We start from the raw sequence: 18,302 nt of genomic DNA on the forward strand, positions 1-18,302 counted from the left end.
CACTATCACAGATTAAGCAATGTTGGACAGTGCTTTGCATTAAACTCACTGCTTTTTACACTTTCAGATAGATGTAATAGACAAATTCACTACATACACGTTGATCCAAATGTTTATTACGATTCACCGCATTGTCAGAAAGGTACAAAAAACACTTAAAACATTATACGTATGCTTTTGTACGAAAGTTACTTGTAATGAAAGCATGTGTGCCACTTTATGCAATCGTTAGTAAGTTGAATGCAGCGTGAAAACTGCTGAGAAATCAAAAACTCTGGGGCAGCAGGCAGTCTGTCTCTCGAACCGCCCCCAGCACTGAACTCTCGCACCCAGCACAGACGTTGCAATGTCACTCCCCCTTGTGACTGCGCTTGCTCTTTCTCTTGGACCTGCAGCGCCACACACACACACAACGCACATCACTGTAGCAAAACGGCTGGTGAAAGTACTTTGACGTTTAATTTGCAGACTTGACGGTGTCACACGGCACGTGAGAAAAGGCCTCACCGATCTGGTGAGCGCGAGTGGCTACGGTGGCGGTGGCTGCGATGTTGACCTGGCATAGGAACAATGGAACAAACAATATAAGTGGAGTCATATCAGACCAAAAGTGCAGCGATTCGAATGTGTTTATGGCAACATTATTACATTATTGTAGGTGTTGCTTAATAATAATAAACCTGGCAAAGTGGATCAGCGGTAGACAGAGCGGCTCGCAATCGGAAGGTTGAGTTAAAATGAATACCACTATGTGGGAAAATGAATGGCACATTTTAGATTTGACGTTTTCGTGACTGCAAGGATCCATATTCTTTGGTTCTTTCGGTAAAGTCACGTAGGTGAAAAACACACTACAATAATGTATGCAATTTGTCAATGGAAAAAAAACAAGTAATTACTAGTGTTATTTCTTCCGCTTGTTTACACACAAAAGCCTCACCGAGTCTCAATACAATTTTTCATGAGGGCCCTCTGCTCAGTTTTCACGGTAGGGGGAGCAATCAATCTCTGGGTTTTTACCAATCGAGAAGTTTGCCTTGTTATTTTAAAATTTAGCAAATTTGGACCGTGACACCGGCACTCTTCTTATAATCATATCCCGGGAACTTTAACGTAACGTAAATTTCAGGGCAACGACATTTCAAAGGCTTCCAAAGGAACCGATATTTACAAGCAACAACTGCCAGACCCACACACACATGCGTGATGTGGCCATTGATCAAAGAGTGTGTGCGCGCGAGGAGTGGTGCGAGTGGGGGCGGACGAACCGGGCGACTTTGATCGGTGACGCCGTTCCCTCTCACGCGATCGGTGCCGCCGGGGGGGGCTCTTGCTGCGGTGCCGTTCACGCCGGGGGGACAAACTGTGGGGACGGCACGGGAACAAATCCGCTTCACCGTCATAGCAACAACAAAACCACGCAGCAGCCTCCTCTCCTGATCCCGTTTCTCACACTCAAGATCAACGTACGTCATCGTGGCCAAAGCTGTTGATGCCACCACACCCCACTGCTACAAATACATCATTGCAGACCCCACGCAGAAGCTCCCTGGCTGCGATCATCCACGAACCAAATGGGCTACAACCCTACCTAATCCGCACAAACCATGGCAGATGCAGATACTTGATGCACACGTGTAAAATGTTAAACTCTCCGGTGTGTGACTATGGTCGCACAGAACAGAACCATGGAACATAGAACTACTCTGGTCGATTCACAAATATGGATGAGGGAGCATCACAGCCATGATACTCTCTGCTACTCCTGCCAATTATCTGGCTTAACCACCTCAATGTAAAATTATAGTTGCTACATCAACATCAACCATACCAAGAAGACCTCATTGCCAATGCTTTCTACCCTCCACCAGATCCCTCACCTGCTGCACAGTAGATATGCAGTGACCTCCACGATAGTAATAATTTGTATAATAATTATTGCATTTAGAATGCACCCATAACGTAACAAAACATCTAAGAAAGCAGTGTTTTAGCCTCGGGAACCAGCTAATGGCAGCATGTTCCTGTGCAGCACAAAGTGACTCAGCAAGTAACCTGAAAGCGGGATTCAGCCTGCCAGTAGGGGGCCATGATTTCCGTGTTACCAATTCAGTAATCTCCAGTGTGATTGTCCAATTTGTAAAATTTCAACCGTTACGGCGGCACACAATGGTCTTAAAGATCTACTGTGCATACGACGCGAAATATTTTTACGGTTAAAGCACACTGCAGTATTAACCTGGGCAGTTTAACACGTAGGCTTTCGCGACCAATATTATTCATAATAAAGGGTTTTTTTGGGTTAGATCGCGTTATTTATAAATGTGTCGTAACCCTCCACCACCCGACACGGCCAATCAGCAAAAAAGTGTCACGTTGACAAAAGACAAAGAGTTCACTACTTTAGCCCACCGGTGTGTTGAAGAGTGAATCCACAAAATTTACATTTTGAGTACGATGTTTCGCTGGTAATTACATCCAGCATCATCGGGCAATTCGCCAGAATGGTGAAGCCCTCGCTTGCTCCCAGTCTTAAATAGAGCAGCAGGGTGACGTCACCATTTAACTCATTTAAGGTGCAGTCATTTGATTGGTAATCAGTCAATGGTTATGATTAGTAATGAGTTGTAGATTAGTAATTAGTTGTAATGTGTGTTGTGATTATATGCTACGTTAGTAATCCGTTAATTAGTATGTGTTTCCCCTATAAGGAATTGTAATATGTATTATTTAATAATACGCTTCCAAGCCGCACTAAGCCTGTAGCTGTCAGAGCGATTAAAGTTATTTCTATTCCTCTCAATTTAAATGGATTCTCTAATTAGTCTTTGCCAGTAATAATTAGTTTTACACAACACTTCAACGTTATCAAAATCAATTGAGTGCCCTTGTTGACAAGCATGTTCTGCCACTGCCGACAGTTGTATTTGAGATAATTTAATATTTCTTTGATGTTCTTTTAGTCTTATGCTGATGTTACGTCCCGTCTGTCCAATGTAGCATTTGCCACATAAACAATTAATCCGATATACACCTTCTGTTGATAATTTAGGTAATGCGTCTTTAGTGCAAGATACTAGTTTTTGAATTTTGTGTACTGTACCAAATCTTACTGTAATGTTTTGCTTTTGCAAAACACGGGCTAATTTGTCAGTTACTCCTGAGATATATGGAATTTTAATTGTTTTAACAATCTGATCGCTTTCAGCAGTATTGCTTTGCGATCTTGACTTGGCATTCAGTGCTCTGTAAATTTGAGCATTATTGTAGCCATTCTGTCATAGTGCTTCTTTAACGCGTTTGATCTCTCTCACTAGACTTTCTAATTAATAATCTACAACTCATTACTAATCATAACCATTGACTGATTACCAATCGATTATATAATTACAATACCCCCCCCCCCCCCGCCTCAAATCACTGCACCTGAAATGAGTTAAATGATGACGTCACCCTGCTGCTCTATTTAAGACCAGGAGCAAGCGAGGGCTTCACCGTTCTGGCGAATTGCCCGATGATGCTGGATGTAATTACCAGCGAAACGTTGTACTCAAACTGTAAATGTTGTGGATTCACTCTTCAACACACCAGTGGGCTAAAGTAGTCAACTATTTGTCTTTTGTCAACGTGACACTTTTTTGCTGATTGGCCGTGTCGGGTGGTGGAGGGTTACGACACATTTATAAATAACGCGATCTAACCCAAAAAAAAAACCTTTATTAACCTGGGCAGTCTGCCAGATTCGAACAGCATTATCTCTGCAACAAGCGCTGAATGCGCTCCCGCTGGATCACCGTCCCAGATCTGCTCTAACAGTCTCTCCCACCATCTGACCTTAGGTCTTCTCTCTCCCTTGGTTACCGGACTCGTGGAGACCGCTCTACTGCCTGTCTCTGGGAATCGGGCCTCCACATGCTACCTCTCGCGCTACACGCAGCCAATGAGGCCACAGGAGGCAGATACATCACCCAGCAGCAGCCCAGACAGAGACGTACCTTCTCCTCTTTGGTGATCTGCTCCGTCTGAAATAAAACAAAAATACACATCGTACTGTGTAAGCACTCATGCAAATGCAATTCCACACAATCCCAACATTTGCTCTGCTGAGCAACAAGCCACGAATGCACCACATATAGATATTTCATGAATCGATACACAAAGGACACACAGCCATAGTTCTGAGCTCTCACCAGTATTCTTGAAGAACAGAAATTGAGGTTACAGTTCCTGCTGTAACATACTACCTTCTATGATTCAGAGACATCATGGTCATTGACGAAAGATATATAAAAAAAATATAGCATGTAGAGATGCGTGCTTGAAATAACATTCAATTGACACACACAGCAAACATGTAATGGCATGTATACACCCACACCCAACACACAAGACACCCACACATACCCTAACTACAGACACGCATACACGTGTAGTGTAATAGCACCGGCTGGTGGCTAGCGGCGGAAACTGTAGTGGACAGACAGTACATACACCGATGAGCGTGTACATGGCTGTGTTGGCAAGGCGCAGGAACTGGGGCAAGGGTCACAGAGGACCCCATCTGGAAGCCCCTGGAACCCGCTAGTGGGTTCAAGAGCATAAAAGGAGCCGAGAGCGGAAGCTCGAGGCTGCCAGTTCTGGGATTAGATTTGTCTCGTCGGTGCTGTCGTCTCGTCGCTGCCATCTTTGCTTGAATTGCGCTGCCAGATAGTTGTTGGCTGTCTGAGACAGCGCCGTCAGTGTTACACGGCTAGTGTTGTGTATAGGCTAAGCGACTGTAGACAGTGTGCAGATGAGACCGTGAGTGTTCAAATAAAGAAGGTGCCTCCCACAAACCTCGTCTCCGAATCATTGATACTACATATTTACACAAATGTAAGAGCTTATACAGTTCCCGTTTATACACTGAATATCGCACCCAGTCAACACATAAAAGCATGCATATACACACGTGGTTCGCCCTGCCGCATCATGTCTATTGTACTCGAGCTGTAATAGTTTTGATCGTTGTGCGAATGAGTTTTAACAAAGGGGCTTAAATAATCTGAGACAAGCGCGGCGAAGTCCCGTGTGTGTGTGTAGGAGATCATTCCACGTTGAAGCAGTGGCTCTGTGTCTGAGTGAGAGTGTGCCTATATGGGTCTGTATTTGAATGCGAGTGGCCTATGTGGGTCTGTATTTGAGTGCGAGTGGCCTATGTGGATCTGTATTTGAGTGAGAGTGGCCTATGTGGGTCTGTATTTGAGTGAGAGTGGCCTATGTGGGTCTGTATTTGAGTGAAGGTGGCCCTTTGTGTGTCTGTAAATGAGGGAGAGTGGCCTATGTGGGTCTGTATTTGAGTGAAGGTGGCACTTTGTGGGTCTGTATTTGAGTGAAAGTGACCTATGTCGGTCTGTATTTGAGTGAGAGTGACCTATGTGGGTCTGTATTTGAGTGACAGTGGCCTATGTGGGTCTGTAGTTGAGTGAGAGTGGCCTTTGTGGGTCTGTATTCGAGTGAGAGTGGCCTATGTGGGTGTGTATTTGAGTGAGGGTGGCCAATGTGGGTCTGAATTTTGAGTGAGAGTGGCCTATGTGGGTCTGTATTTGAGTGAGGGTGGCCTATGTGGGTCTGTATTTGAGTGAGGGTGGCCTATGTGGATCTGTATTTGAGTGAGAGTGGCCTATGTGGGTCTGTATTTGAGTGAGAGTGGCCTATGTGGGTCTGTATTTGAGTGAAGGTGGCCCTTTGTGTGTCTGTAAATGAGGGAGAGTGGCCTATGTGGGTCTGTATTTGAGTGAAGGTGGCACTTTGTGGGTCTGTATTTGAGTGAAAGTGACCTATGTCGGTCTGTATTTGAGTGAGAGTGACCTATGTGGGTCTGTATTTGAGTGACAGTGGCCTATGTGGGTCTGTAGTTGAGTGAGAGTGGCCTATGTGGGTTTGGATTTGAGTGAGTGGCCTATGTGGATCTGTATTTGACTGAGAGTGGCCTATGTGGGTCTGTATTTAAGTGAGAGTGGCCTATGTGGGTCTGTATTTGAGTGAGAGTGGCCTATGTGGGTCTGTATTTGAGTGAGAGTGGCCTATGTGGGTCTGTATTTGAGTGAGAGTGGCCTATGTGGGTCTGTATTTGAGTGATAGTGGCCTTTGTGTGTCTGTATTTGAGTGAGAGTGACCTATGTGGGTCTGTATTTGAGTGACAGTGGCCTATGTGGGTCTGTAGTTGAGTGAGAGTGGCCTTTGTGGGTCTGTATTCGAGTGAGAGTGGCCTATGTGGGTCTGTATTTGAGTGAGAGTGGCCTTTGTGGGTCTGTATTTGAGTGAGGGTGGCCAATGTGGGTCTGAATTTTGAGTGAGAGTGGCCTATGTGGGTCTGTATTTGAGTGAGGGTGGCCTATGTGGGTCTGCATTTGAGTGAGAGTGGCCTATGTGGGTTTGGATTTGAGTGAGTGGCCTATGTGGATCTGTATTTGACTGAGAGTGGCCTATGTGGGTCTGTATTTGAGTGAGAGTGGCCTATGTGGGTCTGTATTTGAGTGAGAGTGGCCTATGTGGGTCTGTATTTGAGTGAGAGTGGCCTATGTGGGTCTGTATTTGAGTGAGAGTGGCCTTTGTGTGTCTGTATTTGAGTGAGAGTGGCCTATGTGGGTCTGTACTTGAGTGAGAGTGGCCTATGTGGGTCTGTATTTGAGTGAAGATGGCCCTTTGTGGGTCTGTATTTGAGTGAGAGTGGCCTATGTGGGTTTGGATTTGAGTGAGTGGCCTATGTGGGTCTGTATTTGAGTGAGAGTGGCCTTTGTGGGTCTGTATTTGAGTGAGAGTGGCCTATGTGGGTCTGTATTTGAGTGAGAGTGGCCTTTGTGGGTCTGTATTTGAGTGAGGGTGGCCTATGTGGGTCTGTATTTGAGTGAGAGTGGCCTATGTGGGTCTGTATTTGAGTGAGATTGGCCTTTGTGGGTCTGTATTTGAGTGAGAGTGGCCTATGTGGGTCTGTATTTGGGTGAGAGTGGCCTATGTGGGTCTGTATTTGAGTGAGAGTGGCCTATGTGGGTCTGTATTTGAGTGAGAGTGGCCTTTGTGGGTCTGTATTTGAGTGAGGGTGGCCTATGTGGGTCTGTATTTCAGTGAGAGTGGGCTATGTGGATCTGTATTTGAGTGACAGTGGCCAATGTGGGTCTGTATTTGAGTGAGAGTGGCCTATGTGGGTCTGTATTTGGGTGAGAGTGGCCTATGTAGGTCTGTATTTGAGTGAGAGTGGCCTATGTGGGTTTGTATATGGGTGAGAGTGGCCTATGTGGGTCTGTATTTGAGTGAGAGTGGCCTATGTGGGTCTGTATTTGAGTGAGAGTGGCCTATGTGGGTCTGTATTTGAGTGAGAGTGGCCTATGTGGGTCTGTATTTGAGTGAGAGTGGCCTATGTGGGTCTGTATTTGAGTGAGAGTGGCCTATGTGGGTCTGTATTTGAGTGAGAGTGGCCTATGTGGGTCTGTATTTGAGTGAGTGTGGCCTATGTGTGTCTGTATCTGAGTGAGGGTGGCCTTTGTGGGTCTGTATTTGAGTGAGAGTGGCCTATGTGGGTCTGTATTTGAGTGAGAGTGGCCTATGTGGGTCTGTATTTGAGTGAGAGTGCCCTATGTGGGTCTGTATTTGTGAGAGTGGCCTATGTGGGTCTGTATTTGAGTGAGAGTGGCTTATGTGGGTCTGTATTTGAGTGAGAGTGGCCTATGTGGGTCTGAATTTGAGTGAGGGTGGCCTATGTGGGTCTGTATTTGAGTGAGAGTGGCCTATGTGGATCTGTATTTGAGTGAGAGTGGCCTATGTGGGTCTGTGTTTGAGTGAGAGTGGCCTCTGTGGGTCTGTATTTGAGTGACAGTGGCCTATGTGGGTCTGTATTTGAGCGAGAGTGCCCTATGTAGGTCTGTACTTGAGCGAGCGTGTACCTATATGGGTCTGTATTTGAGCGAGCGTGTGGCCTGTTTGGGTGCGCAGAGTAGGGGCAGCACGTGACCTGCGTGGAGGGGTCTTGCTGCGGCGGAACCGCGGCGAGGGCGTGCGTCGCGGCCGCTCGGCGTCGCGGTGTTTCCGTCGCTCCACGTCTTGCAGCGGGGCCACCTCCACCTGCCACACGTCGGCGTGAGCGTCAACGCCTTGATGCAACCCGCAAAGCAGCTAGCTCGGCGCTGCAGCGAGCGGCTCGCAATCCGAAGTTTTGCAACGTCAAATCCTTGGTTTGGGGGTTGACTCGTAATCCTTCAAGAGTTGTTAGCATGTATTATTATTGTGCTTGTTTACCCAGGAAAGCCTCACGGAGGGTCCTCACAAGTTTGCGTAGGGTCGTGTTGCTGCTGTGTATTTTCCCAATTGAGAAATTTGTAAGTAAATTTCAGCATTGGGATGTTTGGACAATACCAGTTACATTGTGAATTTTTTAACTATAGGAGGAAACCCATGCAAAACACGGGGGGTGAGGGGAGAACATACAAACTCCACACAGTCATCATGAATGTTCTGCCTTACGAGGGTTTTTTCGTGTATGTGTTGCAGTGTGTGGTGCAGTGAGCGGGGCACACCCTCTTAGCTTCATGGTGGTCTTCATCATCTTCATCGTCATCACTAGATTCTCCTCCATCCAGATCCTCTTCGAGGGCGCTTACCCGCACCTCCAGCTCCTCCACCACCTCCAGCACAAACCGCTTCTGTACCACCACCACAAGCAACCGCCACAACATGTTACAGCCTCTCATCCACCTTATATCTGACTAGCTTGACTACCCGGCTTCGTTCGAGACTTGGATTCTTGTCTTGGATGAATACACGGCCTACGCGGAGGGTGGGGGGGATGGGTGACGTCAGCAGGCATACTGCGTAACTCTTACGCATGCTCACTTCCCGTGCAATATATAAAATCCATTATTGCACGTCCCCCCCACCAAAATACAAAAGTCTATTTTTAGACCTTTAGCATTGTATACAGTCTGGAAGCTACCCACATGCTAAATTTCAAGTTTGTTGCATGTTGGGAAGTATGCTAAACATTTCGAACAGACACACATTCACAAATGTCCCTTTTATATATATATAAGACTAGCGGTAAGTACCCGGCGTTGCCCAGGCGAAAAAGACAGACACACACGTCGACTTACACACAGACATCGACCCACACACATAGAAACACATCGACTTACATGCACACACACACATATGGACTCACACAGACAGACATCGACTTTAGACACACACACATGGAGTTACACACACACATAGACTTACAAAGACAAAGATCCCCCGTGTAACCTTAACAGACTGTCAGCGAGCACCTATAAAGGCCTGAACGGTACACGAGGGGGTGGGTGGCCAGCACCACGCCCGACCGCCTTCGTCTCCCCAGTGGCGATGTTTACACATCACACCAGGCACTCATTTGAGGCTGAGTCGACCTAGGGGAGGCCCAGGACCGGTTCAGATAATCGTCACTGGTGTTGGCCGTGAGCGGGAATCGAACCCGGGTGGCCGGGTTCGTAGCGCAGCGCGTTAACCGCTACAGTACCGCATATGGACGTAAACACAAACATATCAACGCACACACACACATGGACTGTCACACACATACACACATTGCCGTACAACAACAACCGCCATTCGCCACTAAGTGGCGGTGACGTCACCACGACGCTTGTGCCAGGCTATGTGCACCTTGAGGCCACGTGAAGTGTCGAACGCCCGCTGGCAGGAGGTCACGGGGCAGACCCAGGTGCCACAGGTCGACTGACTGAGATGACTGACTGATGTACCACCTGTGTCCCCTACTGTGCCAAAATGCTGTGCTTTAGCCACCCGGCGCTCAGCTCGTTGTTCTGAGCGTCGCTCCTCCACCCTCCATTGTTGTAGGAGGGCGACTGCCTTCAACTGCCCAGTAGCGTCCTTCACGAGCCTGCACCACAGAGGCCGATCTTGACACTGCTGGTACCAGTCATCGACAAGTCGACTGAGCTCCACATCCTCCTGTACCACATCACTCCATTTCTTCTCTAGCCCGTGCCGCGCCCGTTAAGCCCCCTCGATCCTGCGGAACAAAAGCTGTTTAGGCATGCGGTGGCTGGGTATGCGGGCTACATGGCCCAGCCAACGCAGCCTTGCCTGCCATATGAGGTGACCAATGTGACTTCATCCAGATCTTTCAAGGATTTGTGTGCTCCTCACACAATCCAGCCTGGTTAAACCCAGGATGGATCGTAGGCAGGCCAGCCTAAATGTTTCTAACCGGCGAAGATGTTCCATTAGGGGGTCCACGTTTCGCAAGCGTAGAGAAGGGAGGGAATTACCGTGGCCGAGAAGACCTGGAGCTTTGTGCGGAACAATAGACCAGGTAGCTTCCACACAGCATTACGCAGCCGATAAAAAAGATAATGCCGCTCGACTGATTCGGAGTAAGACCTCTGCTGTTAAACCGGAGCCGGTCATGAGCACACTGGCCAGGTATGGGAAACTCTCCACTCTCTCCACAACTGCCCCATCACCAATTGTGAGTTGTGGGGGTGGATTGTCCGATGGTACAAAATACCCAGGCAGGTGCTTAGTTTTGGTGGGGCTGATGTTAAGGCCCCACCTCTTAGTGGCAAGCTCCAGTTTCAGCAGCAGCGCCTCCAACTCCACCTCTGAGTGAGCAGCAATCACCAGATCATCGGCATACATAACATGGTTGAGCAATAGGGAGCCATCCCTTGACCGCACCCGGGCATCGATCAGCCTCCCATTGTATCTGTACCAAATGGGAATTCCTCTGATACAGCAATTGAAGGCTTCACGGACTACGTTGTCAAAATATGTTAAATAATGTGGGAGCCAGAGGACATCCCTGTCGCACCCCAAGGTGTAGAGGGAATGGCTCTGACTCATGGCCACGTAGTTTTACGTGGGGCCGCTCACCATCATGAAGGTCCTTAAGGATCGTGAGCAAAGTGTGAGGGACTCCGAAAGTATGAAGAACAACCCAGAGGCAAGGCCTACTGATGGTATCATAGGCCTTGACCAGGTCAATAAAGCACACACATGGACTCACACGCACACATGGACTGACAGACACGCAAAGAAATCGACTTACACTGACTCACATGGTGCCACGCACACACAGCGACTAACACACACGCACATGGACTGACACAAACACGACTCACACACACAATCACATCGACTTACACAGCACATACTGGCAGTACACTGTCGCAGCGTCATAAAATCACACCTAAAAAAGGAAATATTGAGCAACCTAATGACGAAAAATTAGTTGTCTGCACACAAACATTATTATTGTAATATTTGCCAACTTATTTGTTTCATAATAGTAAACAATGAATCTGAGTTGTTAGCGAAAGATTCGAAAAAATTGTACTTTACATTGCCGTGGTGAGGCCTAGTCCCGTGCAGAGCCCGTGGCCTTGCCTAGATTGCCCAGCCGGACGAGGTGACACATTGCCAGGCTGGACGCTGGGCCGCTCTCCCCACCCACGCTGCAATAATGCTATGGAAGCGCTATAATATGAATATCTACGGACTTTATATCAGTAACTGCACGCATTGGGGTGGGGGGGGGGACATAAGACTGTGAAGAATGAACCTCAGCGTTGTGTATATTTTTAAGCATTGTTAACGCGAATGAAATTTTTTAGCGATCGTGTGTGCGTTGCTTGGGGAAACTCCTGTCAGCGTTTCGCGCATGTGCAATTGCATGCTTTGTCTCGCGGCGGGTGACAAAACTACATTAATAAATAACGAAAAATCGCACAAAATCGCTAATTAAACTAGTTTAAAGGTGACGGACGTGAAAAAGGAATAGCGCTTGCCAACCGCGGGGCTAACGGCGTGGTATCTGGCAAAAAATGTTTTACGTAAACCCCACCGTTTGAGAGCCAAATCCCTCGCAAGCATGTGAACACAGACAGACAGACAAAAATGACATTTATATATAAGATGACAAGCATACAAATATACTACACACAATGCCAAGAGGAGGTATTTTATGTTTTCCTTACAAGGGCAGTTGGGGCGAATGATGATGCAACACTCTCCGGTCACTCGCTCGCCAGCGGTAAGTTGCCTCCTTTTCACTCTTCTATTGCTACTATCATGGTTACTGTTCCCATGTATATAAAACAAACAAATTGCATATAGCATGGGCCTTTTCTCATAGCAATGATGATGTTAATCCTAAAAAAAATTGCTAAACATTCCACATGATCCTTTTTTTCTGAAAGGATAATTTGGTGTCAAAACGACATTGTTAACTGTTAATACCACAGTTAACAACGTGATAACTACCCTGAGGAAAACTCTGAACAGTTTGGAAGCATGTATAATTATTGCCTCATTGAGTTATTACATTTTAACTTAAAGCTTTCGTGACTGCAGGAATTCATACTCTTTGGGTCATTCGGTAGTCGTGAGGTATATCAGGCTCTCCGATCTTACATTTACATGCAAATTACAGATTGACATGCTAATCTCTATCGATACAATGGCCGCCTCTTCAGCACCTAGTCCTGAGGTTTATCAGGCTCTCCGATCTTACATTTACATGTAAATTCCATCTCCAGCTTTGCCCACTTGGGTTGCACCCTTCTCAAACCTATAACACATTAATGCGGAGGGAGCTGGTAGGAACGTTGGGTTGCTCGGTCAATGGCCAGGGTCAACGGCGGCGTGGTGTATTCCGCAAAAATGCCCGACTGTGAGGGCGGGCACAAGCCGGCGTGAGTAGGTTAAATGTTGCGTTTTATAAGGGCACCACGGGGTGACCAGCCCCTCCACACCTAGCCCCACCCCACCCAGCCCCACCCCTCCCACCCCCCACCCAGCCCCACCCTCCCCACCCAGCTCCTCCCCACCCTCCCCTCCCCACCCAGCCCCTCCCTACCGTCCCCTCTCCACCCAGCCCCACCACTCCCACGTGGACAGACATCCACAGACATACACAATTAATCCCCTGCCTCCTGTGAATTAATCCCGGTTGGGCTTCCAGTCCACTACGTTTCCTACCAGTATAACCTCTTGCTACAGCAGCTCTCCCGCTCTATTTCTCCTGCCTCAGCAGGTCTCCTGCTGTATTTTTTCACCTGAAGACGATTGCTTGTGTTGCGATCGAAACGTCGTGATTTTTTATTTTTTTTCTATCTACGGGACTTTACCGAAAGACCAAAGAGTATGAGTTTTTACACTTAAATGTTTTCAGATATAATTTTTAAGAATGTGAACATAACATATAAAAAGTCGAAGTGCAGCCCTGCAATTACCTGTGCCTTCCAGAGGATACTTTGGCCTAGTCTTTCCACACTGTGCAGACTTCTTGGGAGATTTCAAGTTTATTTTATTTCACCAAATAAATACAAACATTAGATCAGCCTATTGACTTTCTAGACCAACATTATCAAGCAGTATTTATTAAGTAAGCAAACTCAGGACCAGCTTACACATTTTGGGTCTCATCAGCAGTCAGGCTTGCTCAACAAAAGCTGCTGCATTACCAGATGTTATTCAGGTGAGAAATTGAAGCGAACAGGAAGAGACTAATTTGCAAGAGTGACCAATGTCACCAAAATAACAAACGCAAAACAAATCAATGTACAACAATGAAGCATGAGGTAGGTGTCCCCACACTTCACCCCACTACACAACCTGCCAATCAACGAGCGGGTGGGGGGGGTTTAAGAAACTTTGCACAATTGTTTCCCTTTCAAGTGCGCGCACTGTGAGATCGAATCAAACTGTCAACTTAAGAATTTCAATTCCAGACAAGAGTCCAGATAATCTGCAGTCACAAATGCTAGGGACCAGATCACTGAACTTCCCATGCAATTTGCAAGACACTCGGAACACACAACCGTCCCTTACCTGCAGCCTGGGCAGGATAATGTCGCAAACCCGCTCCTCTCTCAGCAGCTCATCGATGAATTCATCCACGTGGATCATTTCAAATTCTGTGGGAGTACAAACATGACAAGGTTACATCACAGGGTAGAGGCAGTGGTTCCCAACATGTGGTCCGCACATATTAAACAATGCCCATCTCTTGTTAACAGCCCTGAGCCAGTGATGTCAATTCCACATTCCTATGACGAGCACTGTTAACATCCCCACAAAGCAGTACTCATTGTATTGACCCTGGAGGGATGAAAGGACAGATCAACACCCAACCAGAATTTGAGCTGGCATCTTTCCGATTGCGAGCCGCTCGCTCTCCTGTTGAGTCACCAGCTCAACAATTATTGAAGCAGCCGACTTATCTCACCTGGGATGCCACAGCAGCCTAGCAATTCCCACAGACCCTCACACCACACATGACCATAGGCTTGCATACAGTCCTACAGATTCCATAAAACCATTCATCTGCCTAGCACAACTACCTCAAGTAATTTGTCAAGAGAACAGCAGTTAAGGAGGCATCAAAGAAGCTTGGTTTTCTTTTCCATACCAAAACTTCTCCAACTTCAAACATTTATTACTGCTGCCATACAGAGCACACATTAAGCTGAAGTTGTAAATGTGGTGTGCCATATCTGGGATGTAGCACACAGCTCCTAGCTCTCTCCACTTGATAGTTTTCATAGTCAAGTATTCAGGGTGACTGATGATCTAGCGCTCACGTATTCACTCCAGTCACTCGCTCACCGCGGGTCAGCCGCCCCCCTGTCACTCATTATTTTATCGCTACCACGGTTACTGTTCCCATGAACTTCACTTATTGATTCCTCCACCCATGTCGAGGTCTCAATGGCCATTTTGTTTCATCCATACTGTGTTCAACTGCAAGACTGCAGGTCACAATGCTTCTTCTCTTTCTGCTTCTTACCCTCCCACTGCTCCAATTTAGATTTCCCTCCCATCGTCTCTTTCCCCAGGGCTATAATCATTCTTGGCTCAATACAACACGTTGACTTACAACTTTCTAAGTGCTAAACTTAACATGTAGGCTTTCATGACAAACATTATTCATAATTGATTTTTGGGTCAGATCGCTCCTTTGTGGGCGCACATTAAAAACATCACACCACCAATTTAAAGCCCAAGACTGGAGGGCATTTTTTACAATTTTGGCAACTGACTGATGATGCCAGTTATAACTACCAGCGAAACATCCGTGCCCAGTTGTTAAATGTTGTGAAATCACTCTCTGACACTACCAATGTGCTGCTTTAAGCAGTAATAAACCGACATGTTTGTTCATGGCATGACAACTTTTATGAATTGACTGCGTTTGGTGGCAGTGTACGACACATTTTACTTACGTGGTGATCCGACCCAAAAAATGTATTATGAATTTAATATCGCTGTTCCTACTTCACGTTGGATTGACCACAAGTTGGAGAAACCCACCACCGCTCCGTGCCTGTCGTTTGATCTTCCTGTAATCGTTGTAGAGTGGCTCCAAATACTTGTAGCAGTCCATGGGGGTTCCAGTCAGCCGCATGTACATGGCTCCCAGAAGCCTCACATACCTGTGCGACACATTTACATTTACAAATTATTTCAGGAAGCTTTTTTTTACATAAACTGTTGCCGAGCACAGGCCTCACATGTTAAGCGGCCAGTAATAAACAACACTTATTAAAGTTGCAATAGATGAAGAGTTAACACAGTTCCTTGAATTTAGCAAGGTTATTATTATTGTTGTAAGAGCTTAGGGGGGGAGAGAAACAAAGGGGAGAAAATTGCAAGGTGGAGCAGTGCAAGGGGAATAAGCGGAAAGGCTAAGCGGTGTGAGAGGACACGACGTTTAGACTTTGTTCTTTCGTCGGTAAACTAAGTCGAAAAATGTTCTCAAATGTGCAGCGAGACGCAAAAAATGCACTTCAAGATCAATATTGTCATCATGGCCAATGCCGCTAATGCCACCACACCCACTACCCTCCGCCAGATCCTACAGCTGCTGCTGTGAACACGGCGGTGGACTGCAAGATCTTCCCCGACAGCCTCCCGCTATCTGGTCTTAGACAAGAGAAAGTTCCCCCATATAGCCTTAACAGCCTGTTGGAGCAAGTGACGTTAGCGAGCACCTCTTAAGGCCGGCACGGGACACGTGGGAGTTAGATGGCTAGAACCACGCCCGGCCGCCTTTGTCTCCCCAGTGGGCGATGTTTACACACTGCACCAGGTACTCATTTGAGACTGAGTCGAACTATGGGAGGCCCAGGACGGGGTCAGATAATTGTCGCTGCCGTTGTTGGTTGTGAGCGGGAATCGAACTCGGCTCGCCGGGTTTGTAGCGCAGCGCGCTAACCGCTAATCTGGTCTTGAACGCACGTAGACCACCAACATGAGACCCATAGACTCACACAGACTCGCACAGAGGACTCATAGATATGCCCCGAGTCTCCCACATCTGCTCGTATGGTTCCTCGTTACACGGTTAACTTGTTGCGATGTCTCACTTGAAGTCCTCGTTTCGGATGAACTCAACCACGATGTCTTTCTCTGGCTGGATCTGCAACATCTTGAGCACCAGGCACAGAAAGGGAGTGGGCTTGATGTTTCCCCCATACACTCCGCCCACGAAACGCAGCTCCATTGCCTTGTCCACCACCAGCTCGGCTACCAGGACACACGCGCGAGACGCAACCGGGGTAAATACGCGCAACAGAAACACAACACACGCACACACACAGAGCAATGATGCCTCAACAACCTGTTGGGGGTGAATGCTGTTGGCGAGCACCTTTCAAGGCCGGCACGGCACACGAGGGGGTGGATGGCCAGCACCACGGCCCGGCCGCCTTTACCCCCACTCGGTGGGGACATTTACAAACCGCACCTGCTACAGTACTCATTTAAGGCCGAGTCGATCGAGGTCTGAGGTCCAGGACCGGTTCATTTTGATTCGTCACCCTATGTTGGGCCGTAAGCGACGATTCGCCAGTGCGCTAACCGCTGCGCAAAGTTCGCAACGCACCCAACGCGCAGCGGCGCCCAGGCGCAGAGGCCGCCGCGTGTCGCCATTGCAGCTCTGCAGGCGGCGTCGGGCCGCGCGCGAAAGGAGCGAGGCTCCGGCTACGGTCGAACGCGCGCCGCGCTCCTCACCCGTGAGCGCGAAGCATTCCTCCTTCCAGTACTTGGACTCGTAGATGCGCGTGCGGATGATCTTCTCCACCAGGTACTGCGGGTTGGTGCCGCGGATGCTGTGCGCGTCCTTCACCGTCCGGTTCGCCATCGCCGCCTCGAGCCGGAAGCGGCCGCCTCTGACCCCGGCGGCTGCGCGGATGACCCCGGAAGAGATTTGTGGATGGGATTGTCACGCGCACGTGCGTCCGCCACGCGGGGTTTTGTTCCGCTATGGCAGCGCTCAGCTGTGGTCTGGGAAATTGCAACCAGTAAATTGTAGACTGTAGCCGCCGCGTTGGCTCGGTGGAAAACGAATGCGCGCTTAATAAATGGAGACACCCACGCGTTGAGATGTGATCATGGCCTAAGCTCGTTGATGCCACCAACGCGTTCTACCTTACGTTAGTCCCCGCAGCTGCGACTGCACAACAGCGACCTCTCAGATCTGCCTAACAGCCTCCCACCATCTGGCCTTGTCATCTCTTCCCCTTGGTCGCTGGAGAACACTCCATCCAATACAGGACCTGTGTCCGCAGTTCCCGCCTCCGCTATCACAGAAATTGTTTTTGTCCTTCCACTGGCTCAATACCTTAAGAGACGTCGTTCGGTGCTCAAAAGTATTTGGAAACTACTTTATTTCACAACTGTGAAACATTACATCTCTTGAACATTTACTGAAACTGGTAATATGATCAGAGGATTAAATATGCAACACCAACCGTGATTTTTTTTTGTATTAGATAAACTACATTGTTAAAACATTAACAGACTTACACAAGTTGTATTGCAGGCAAGGGCATTACTACTCATTGGTTTTTTCGGTAAAGTCACGTATGTAAAAATACAAACAGGTCCCTGCAGGGTGGGCTGGTAGGAACATTGGAATTTTCAAGTCTCTGCGCTGTCTATTGCTGATTTTACACCCAACAGCACGAGATTTCACTTCGTTAAAGTATTGAAAGGGGACGGACGGACATATTACAACTTCGTTCCTACCAGCATAAAATTATATTAAAACAAAAAACAATCACGACGTTTCGATCACAACGCAAGCGATCTTCATCAGGTGTCAAGAACAAATCACGGATGTAAATACAACAAAAAGATGAGAGACGAGAATTCAACAAACCTGAAAAAAATTGTGAAGCACATCCAGTCAGGCCAACAACACAGACACTTCCTGGCGGACCACGAATTTCAGAAGTGTTCTATTTCTACATACGTGACTTTAC

General features: G+C 47.6%; 1 protein-coding gene across 1 annotated transcript; it reads right to left on the reverse strand.

Annotated features, from left to right (window-relative positions):
- Window positions 1–96: 96 nt before the first annotated feature.
- Window positions 97–17,242, reverse strand: PRPF38A (pre-mRNA processing factor 38A). The gene is made up of 10 exons (XM_032966302.2): window positions 17,050–17,242; window positions 16,404–16,563; window positions 15,349–15,470; window positions 13,867–13,952; window positions 8,553–8,678; window positions 7,991–8,100; window positions 3,996–4,022; window positions 1,269–1,363; window positions 508–556; window positions 97–389 (listed from the first exon to the last, which is right to left on the reverse strand). Exons 1-10 carry the CDS (start codon window positions 17,177–17,179, stop codon window positions 350–352), a joined length of 945 nt encoding a protein of 314 aa, XP_032822193.1. The 5' UTR covers window positions 17,180–17,242; the 3' UTR covers window positions 97–349.
- Between the last annotated feature and the right edge of the window lie 1,060 nt (window positions 17,243–18,302).

The sequence above is a fragment of the Petromyzon marinus genome, chromosome 35 (assembly GCF_048934315.1).
Source record: "Petromyzon marinus isolate PM22_M1 ecotype Great Lakes invasive population chromosome 35, UKy_Petmar_22M1.pri1.0, whole genome shotgun sequence".
Taxonomy (NCBI): Eukaryota; Metazoa; Chordata; class Hyperoartia; order Petromyzontiformes; family Petromyzontidae; genus Petromyzon; species Petromyzon marinus.

Excerpts from the sequence above, each read along its gene's own strand:
- PRPF38A (XM_032966302.2), bottom strand. The coding sequence starts at position 17,179 with ATGGCGAACCGGACGGTGAAGGACGCGCACAGCATCCGCGGCACCAAC. Across the intron at positions 8,679-13,866 it reads TTATCCTGCCCAGGCTGCAG|AAGCGGTTTGTGCTGGAGGT; the intron begins GTAAGGGACGGT and ends GTGGTGGTACAG. Across the intron at positions 557-1,268 it reads TCACCGATCAAAGTCGCCCG|GTCAACATCGCAGCCACCGC; the intron begins GTTCGTCCGCCC and ends TTCCTATGCCAG.